Source organism: Borostomias antarcticus, assembly GCF_949987555.1.
Source record: "Borostomias antarcticus genome assembly, chromosome: 1".
Taxonomy (NCBI): Eukaryota; Metazoa; Chordata; class Actinopteri; order Stomiiformes; family Stomiidae; genus Borostomias; species Borostomias antarcticus.
Window position 1 is genome coordinate 43,729,204 of NC_140234.1, and position 8,404 is coordinate 43,737,607.

The window sequence follows — 8,404 nt, forward strand, 5'->3', positions numbered from 1 at the left end:
TCACAGGTAGGTGGTGGCCTCGCGGTTCTCCCTCTCCCGGGCCTGGGCCACGGCCACGTTGATGCACTGGAGCCACTCCCCGGCGTGCCTCTCGTCACGGGCCTTCAGGACGTACGTCTTGCTGTCCGTGAAGATCTCAAACGCCCGCGGGAGGCCGCGCTCTCGCCGCTTCTTAGCGACCACCTAAACGCGCACACACACACACACACACACACACACACACACACACACACACACAACGTTGACGGTTTGTGAATCAGATTATATTAGCGCCAAAGCATTCAAATAAGCATACGTTGGAGTGATAACGTGTTGCTTGAATCACAAACGAACGTGCCACATTCTATACTTGACTTGGACATATTAAGCATGTGGATTATATTGCAGTGTTCATTCAGGCGTCGTCCATGCTGTATCTATGGCAGCTCACCCACCTTCACACTCTGTACCTTGCTCAGTTCGATAGAGCTGTCATCAAACTCGTCTTTCTGTGAAGAAAATAGAGACATACAACACTCAGGTCACACTCCCAAATCATCACTGACATGCTGCCATGTTCCAGAGTTTGAGAACAGAGACAGCTCTTTCTTCAGTAGCGACCTGGGAAGAAGGGAAGTGTGCTTGTAGCATCAATGAGATTCCCCCACAGGGTTTGGCACTCATTTACTGGACTGTAGACAGACATACAGTAGACCAGGGGTCCCCAACCTGTTTTGCACCGAGGACCGGTTTCATATAGCCAAATTTTCCGAGGCCCGTGGGTAGGCTGAAACAAAAAAAAATTCTGAGCCTATAACGTTGTAGTGTAGTCGCTTTTTCATAAGTTTAAGTAGGCCTAACAACAGCACACTGATTTAAACACATTACATGCATATTATTTAGGTGTCAACACATATTATCCCATTATTATTATTATTATTATTATTATTATAGGCCTAATAATAAGTTTAAGTAGGCCTAACAACACACTGATATAAACGTGGCTAGCTCAAGATCAACTCGGAAGTGCTCCTTTATTTGGAACGTCCGGGTCGGAAGTTCAAAATCTGTAAATTGTTGTGGGGTTCACAGATAGTGGTTACTGGTGAAAAAATGACCAACAGACTGAACACAGTTCAATGTAATAAATGTATTACCTCACCAACCAAAATGTATTTTATTTATTTATTTATTTTAAATTTTAGGCTATACTTTCTGAGGCCCGGTAGCACCTGTGCCAAGGGCTGGTACCGGTCCACGGCCCGGTGGTTGGGGACCAATGCAGTAGACTACCTACAAGTCTTTCTCTGTCTACTGATTTTGTGAGATACACACATACACACACACAGATGGGACACACTAAATCTGTGTATTCCCAACTTTCAGCGTTGACACTTAGCTATGTTCGGATTATGGAGAAATCACATTGTGGAATGTTGTAACTGACCTTATTGCTTAATGTCACATATTCCACGGAAGAAATGAGGGGTCAGATTGTATTCCAACTGACACGGTGAATCTTCAATGAATCTGGAAGGTCTCTTGCTCAATACAGTCGTCTTTGTATTCAAACTCAACTGGAGGTCCTCCCTCACCAATGAAACCCACTCCTTATTTCTCGTTCTCTTTGTCTCTTGTCTGCAGTCACATTGGGCCAAAGGGGTTTTTGGCGAGGGTTGAGGCCTTGTGCAAGACTATTCAGTGATGAGGCCAAGGGACATTGAAGATGGTTTCCATGCCCAAAATATATTCAGGTTTTTAAAGATGACAATACGCTTTTTCCTCCTCAGTTGAGCGGTGAAGCAGCAACACTTCATCATCACTGACCTCGTGTTTATCATGGTTGGTTGGTGCAGGAGAACAGGCCAGTCATCACCCCTCAGCTGTCACCATTTTCCTGTCATCTCCTCTCCTGTGCACACATTTACCTTGTGGTAGAATTTCATTTTACAAAGAATGTCATACTGTCATAATTCTCAGTGGCATTTTGCCTAGTCAATGTGAAATGTTGTAATAATTCAACTAGTCTAAAATGAAATTTGTCAGGGAGATTATCTGTGTTTCTCGTTGCACAAACTCTGCTTGTTCTTACCACACCAGTGAAGGAATGTTTTACAAACAAGACACAGGTCCCTGAAAGGTTCCCTAAAACCAAGTACAATTACAGAATCCTGTATTCTGTATTCATATCTTATAAACAGTAACTCAGACACCCCTACACATTTGCTTAACCAATAATTGAAGAGGACAGTGGAGGACCATTTGGCAGATCAAAAGCTTATATCCTATAAACTAAGTTTTATGGATGAACCGCCCAGTTCATCTGGTCAGTTGTAGGGTCAGCATTCTCTTTACATAGTCAAATGGCACTGCGAATTATAACAGTATGAAATGCTGTACAAATACTAGCCTAAAATAAAATTATACCACACCCTCCTCTCATGTGGTGCCTAACTACCTCTGGGTCCTCTTCTTGGCATGCTCTTCTTGGGGAGGGAGGGATGGATGGATACATAGAGTGATTTGTGAAAGCAAATCATGAAATCTGGACAATGACTTCTTCCTCAACCCGTGTCATGGCCACTGTAGCTAACAACAAGCAGACCGGCCACATAGCCTGCCAGGGAGAATTAATGTGAATTAGTGTAACACACATACATACATACACATGCACACACACACACACACACACACACACACACACACACACACACACACACACACACACACACACACACACACAGTTATCTCCACCGGGTTAAGGATAATACTAATAATGCATTCTATTTATTTGTTTATTTATTTTGTTTATTTGTAATATTTAGGGATGTGGGTTCATCTCTTGAGACCAGCAGTTAACTCAAGTTGCGACACACACACACGCACGCACGCACGCACACACGCACACACACACACACGCACAAACCACAACCACCCAGACACTAGTTTTGGAGTCTGGAGACATCGTTTCAAGAACAGTGCCAAAAGCCGACACTACCAATCAGAACCACAGCATAAGATTATATCAACAAACTAACTGGAGTGGAGAATCAAAACAAAACAAAAGAAAATATTCACTGCCCCATTAGGAAGGACTGCACTTAAGATGTTGGATTGGTTCTGCAATCTCTCAAATTGTTTCCACCCACTTTTAGCGATAAAATCTGAATGTATGTCTCTAGTTAAGGGGACATGTCAGTCTACCCAAACACACGCTGCAAATGCCCCTATGAGGTAGAGCTTTATGCACCAAGACAATGAAACACTCTCTATATCCTCTCTCTCTCACGCCAAGCAGAGACTCTCTCTGTCCATCTCCCACTCCAAACACTGGGCCTCATTCACCAACGAAGTTAAGAATTTCTTAGGGAGCATTTCTTCTTAAACTTCACTTACACCGTTTCAAAGAAGATTCTGGCATTCACCAATGTTCTCGCATGTGGGAACTAAGAACAGAATCTACGAACACGGAAGAGCAGTCTTAAGTAGGCGGACTATTCGTGCGAAAGACATTTCAAATCATTTAAAATGATTTGTGATTGCGTTTACTTAAAATTTACAGTTGTAACTATAAGTTTATAACATTATAGGATTGCAATACTATAATATTTGTATCATTTATCGTATAATAATGGTTTTCATTATTTTACAAAGTGAGAGTGCTGTCTGTCCAATAATATCCCCGATGCGCCGGGTCCAACTGTGTGCCCTTCTCCGTTAACGAGTAGGCAAATATCGTCCCATGCATTTTACTGACACTGCTAAATATGACAGGTGGAGTCCGGTCTTTAGATTTTTGTTTGGGCATGCCGCGTTGACAGCTGTGTAGGCTATATAATTACCTACATTTTTGTAGACTGTAGGCTTGTATATTGTATTCTATCACGTTGACATTTTGCACTGTTCTGCCTCGCTATGTTTATGCACCAAGGCAAATTCCTCATAGTAGGAAGCTTACTTGGCAGAATTAAAATCTGATTTAAAATCTGATTTTGATTGTCCACGCTGGATTCGACCTGCAGTCCTCTGACTTACTAACGCACCTGACACAACCCCACCTAAACCGTTATGCTATCGAAAAGTTGGCGAGATGAGAGCGCAGATGACCAGTATTCATTCAGAGAAGTGACATCTGCGCACAACCCTGTAGTGGCATATGGGGCTGGCGGGGAGTTTACCTATGATAATTCGGGTGAGCTGCCACAAGCTTCCAATGTGTGAAACCATAGGATTCACCATTAAGAGAAGGCAGGTGTGAACTCATCCAGCGGTTTACGAACACTTTGTGAATCAGACGGGAGCTTTCTTTAGAAACATTCTTAGGAAGAAATTTAAGAACAGAACTTAGGAAGATATATCTTGGCTTGAGCCTGAGGTCTGTTGCTTGACTTTAGAAGCAGATATGTAATTACTCCTCTTCAGGCCCCATGGGACATATGGCTTCAGTGATCTCTCGCCATTGCACTGGGTCCTTGGCCACTCCAGAAGCAGACACACACTGCATTAGTACTTGCACTGTATGTCTGGGTGGGTGTGTGTGTGTGTATATCTGTGGTTATATTGTTTGTCCATTCATGTGTGTGGTTGTGTCTATATAATGTACCAAAGTCATTTCATCTGGTCCACAGTGTCACAGCTAGAGCTAGCAGTTGGTCTTTTAACCCATGTCCCTAGCGTGGTATTGATAGCACTGGAAAACTGTGTGTGTGTGTGTTACAAGATTCACATTCATTCTTCATGGCAGGCTATGTGGACAGTGCTTGTTGTTAGCTACAGTGGTCCTGTTACTTCAACTGTATACATGCACATGGCATGGGCTGAGGAAGACATCCAGGTCCAGATTCCATGATTTCCTCTCCATCCATCCATCCATCCATCCATCCATCCATCCATCCATCCATCCATCCATCCATCCATCCATCCATCCATCCATCCATCCATCCATCCATCCATCCATCCATCCATCCATCCATCCATCCATCCATCCATCCATCCATCCATCCATCCATCCATCCATCCATCCATCCATCCATCCATCCATCCATCCATCCATCCATCCATCCATCCATCCATCCATCCATCCATCCATCCATCCATCCATCCATCCATCCATCCATCCATCCATCCATCCATCCATCCATCCATCCATCCATCCATCCATCCATCCATCCATCCATCCATCCATCCATCCATCCATCCATCCATCCATCCATCCATCCATCCATCCATCCATCCATCCATCCATCCATCCATCCATCCATCCATCCATCCATCCATCCATCCATCCATCCATCCATCCATCCATCCATCCATCCATCCATCCATCCATCCATCCATCCATCCATCCATCCATCCATCCATCCATCCATCCATCCATCCATCCATCCATCCATCCATCCATCCATCCATCCATCCATCCATCCATCCATCCATCCATCCATCCATCCATCCATCCATCCATCCATCCATCCATCCATCCATCCATCCATCCATCCATCCATCCATCCATCCATCCATCCATCCATCCATCCATCCATCCATCCATCCATCCATCCATCCATCCATCCATCCATCCATCCATCCATCCATCCATCCATCCATCCATCCATCCATCCATCCATCCATCCATCCATCCATCCATCCATCCATCCATCCATCCATCCATCCATCCATCCATCCATCCATCCATCCATCCATCCATCCATCCATCCATCCATCCATCCATCCATCCATCCATCCATCCATCCATCCATCCATCCATCCATCCATCCATCCATCCATCCATCCATCCATCCATCAGGCACCCCAGAGAGGGGAGGGAACGGTGGGCACAGGAGAGGGGAGTTACTGTGTAACAATAGAGGATTCTTGTTCTCGGTTTTTAGGAAACTTTTCACGGACCTGTGTCTTGTTTGTAAAACATTCCTTCACTGGTGTGGTAAGAAGCAGAGTTTGTGCAACGAGAAACAGATACTCTCCCTGACAAATTTAATTTTAGACTAGTATAATTTGTACAACATTTCATATTGACTAGGCAAATTGCCACTGAGAATTATGACAGTATGACATTCGTTGTAAAATGAAATTCTACCACAAGGTAAATGTAAGTGTGCACAGGAGAGGAGATGACAGGAAAATGGTGACAGCTGAGGGGTGATGACTGGCCTGTTCTCCTGCACCAACCAACCATGATAAACACGAGGTCAGTGATGATGAAGTGTTGCTGCTTCACCGCTCAACTGAGGAGGAAAAAGCATTGTGTCATCTTTAAAAACCTGAATATATTTTGGGCATGGAAACCATCTTCAATGTCCCTTGGCCTCATCACTGAATAGTCTTGCACAAGGCCTCAACCCTCGCCAAAAACCCCTTTGGCCCAATGTGACTGCAGACAAGAGACAAAGAGAACGAGAAATAAGGAGTGGGTCTCATTGGTGAGGGAGGACCTCCAGTTGAGTTTGAATACAAAGAGGACTGTATTGAGCAAGAGACCTTCCAGATTCATTGAAAGCGGCACCAAAAAAATCCCCATTTCTCAATATTCCTTAAAGGCGTAGTAAAGGGAAAATCATGTTTAGTCCTGTTTTAACGTTACTTATTATCATATACAATGGTTCAGATCAAAAAGTTGACAAAACTAGCACTTATGAGAAAGTCTGATAATTGCTCTACCACCGTTTAGGTCATACAATGGATGTGGGTGGGCACCTTGAAAAATCATTCAAAAACATGTTAAACTCTCGATTTCAAAGACAAGAAGCTCACCAAGGGGGTAATTGGGGTCCGTTGGTGTTCTGACATCAAATTCGCCGCAAAGTATGAATCCTGTAGGGTTTTAATGATCATTTTATAAAATCCATTGACTTGTATTGATGCGACCGTTGATGTGTAGATCAATCCGCAGAGGGGATTCAGGAAGCGGAACTACTTCAAGGCATTGCGCGAGATCGGAATCAGTTCAAGCGGAAGTTTGCACACGTATGTGCTGCGACTAAATAGTTCTATGCTAAATATTTAAGGGGAGACACGGTAGGTGAAAACATCGTTTTTCAACGCCCTGGTCAAATTTGAGATTTTGTGTTAGTTTGCTTCCATAACATGTCTTCTTTCATACTAGTGGAAATAAAACATCAAAAATGCGCATTTAGATGTTTATTTTACTTCATTTAGTCTGTTTGCGTCTGAAGATTCTTCCTAAAATCACCAAAAGTTAGCCTTTTTTCGCAACGTCTCGCAGCGTTTCTTTCGTCTGGACCGGGTCATCCCAGGTATCATTGGAAAGGTCTGCGCAATGTTATCGCAACCAAACCTGATAATTTCATTTGTATCAGCAACCAATCGTGGAAATACAAAGGCGGGTTTGATGCTAAGCGTGAAATCTCATTGGCTGTTGTTGATTTCTGAGAACGTGATTGGTTCAGTGCGTCATGTGACACGTTTCCACTTCCTATATCTAATCCAAACAATGCCGTCTGTGAAGCGTTCTAAACGTAATAAGCAACAACGACAACAGTGTTTGCCCGCAAGGTTGAACAGAAAACAAGAGAAACTAAATGGAAAGGATAACATTTATGAGACAAAAATAATTGGGCAGGAACTGGTCTTAAAATTAACATAGATCCTCAGAATAGTGGGTTCTGTAGTACTTTGCTCTTAGAGTGCAGTCTTTGTGAGAAATGGCTATCGCAAAAGTGTCTACACATCGACTCAACTTCATGATACAACTAGGAATGATGTTGCATTTGATGTTAATGTGAGGATGGTCCTCTTAGCGCACGAGTTAGGGTTGGGGTATGCAGCTCTCCAAAAGATTAGTAAAGTGTTAGGGATCCCAGGGCTTCATCTGGAAACGTATCAGAAACATGACAAGAGGGTGACAGGTAGGCTATTGAAACGTGTTCCCTCTCTCTCTCTCTCTCTCTCTCTCTCTCTCTCTCTCTAGCCAATATCAGAAGCCTATACATACACAGTAGTCTCCCTCTCTCTACCTGTGGCATTTCTACATGCATCCATAAACTGACCAAATAAACTGTTTTAATTTCAGTTGCTGAAATAGAGAGAGGTCTGGAGTCCTTGCACAGAAGCAGAGAGCAGATTAGGCAGGCATATGCAGATGTGGACCCAGAGGTAGGTAAGATGACTGCCAATAAATGCAAAATGTTACAAAATTATTACAGTTATTGATAATTATTACAATAATTCTCAATAACCAGCGTTCAGTGGACAACATGAAGGCGGCAATATGGGGTAGTCTGCTTCACTGTATGTCCACTGATGACAACCCCATGCGCACCAGGAACATATTGTGGTTTTAGGACAGTTTTGTGGACTGCAGCTGAGTGGGTTCTACAAACCAGCTGCCTAGAACAGTTTTGTGGATAGCTAGTGTGGTGCCATCTGAGGAGTGACTCTGTAGACCTATGAC

General features: G+C 43.4%; 1 protein-coding gene across 1 annotated transcript in view; it reads right to left on the reverse strand.

Moving 5' to 3' along the window:
* Window positions 1-8,404, reverse strand: part of veph1 (ventricular zone expressed PH domain-containing 1) — a gene marked incomplete at both ends in the record, with an annotated part of 136,069 nt that continues 127,665 nt past the window's right edge. Inside the window, 2 exons of the mRNA XM_084445846.1 lie at window positions 1-183; window positions 435-488. Of these exons, the coding sequence (XP_084301972.1) occupies window positions 1-183; window positions 435-488 (237 nt within the window). The remainder of the gene's footprint in view (window positions 184-434; window positions 489-8,404) is intronic.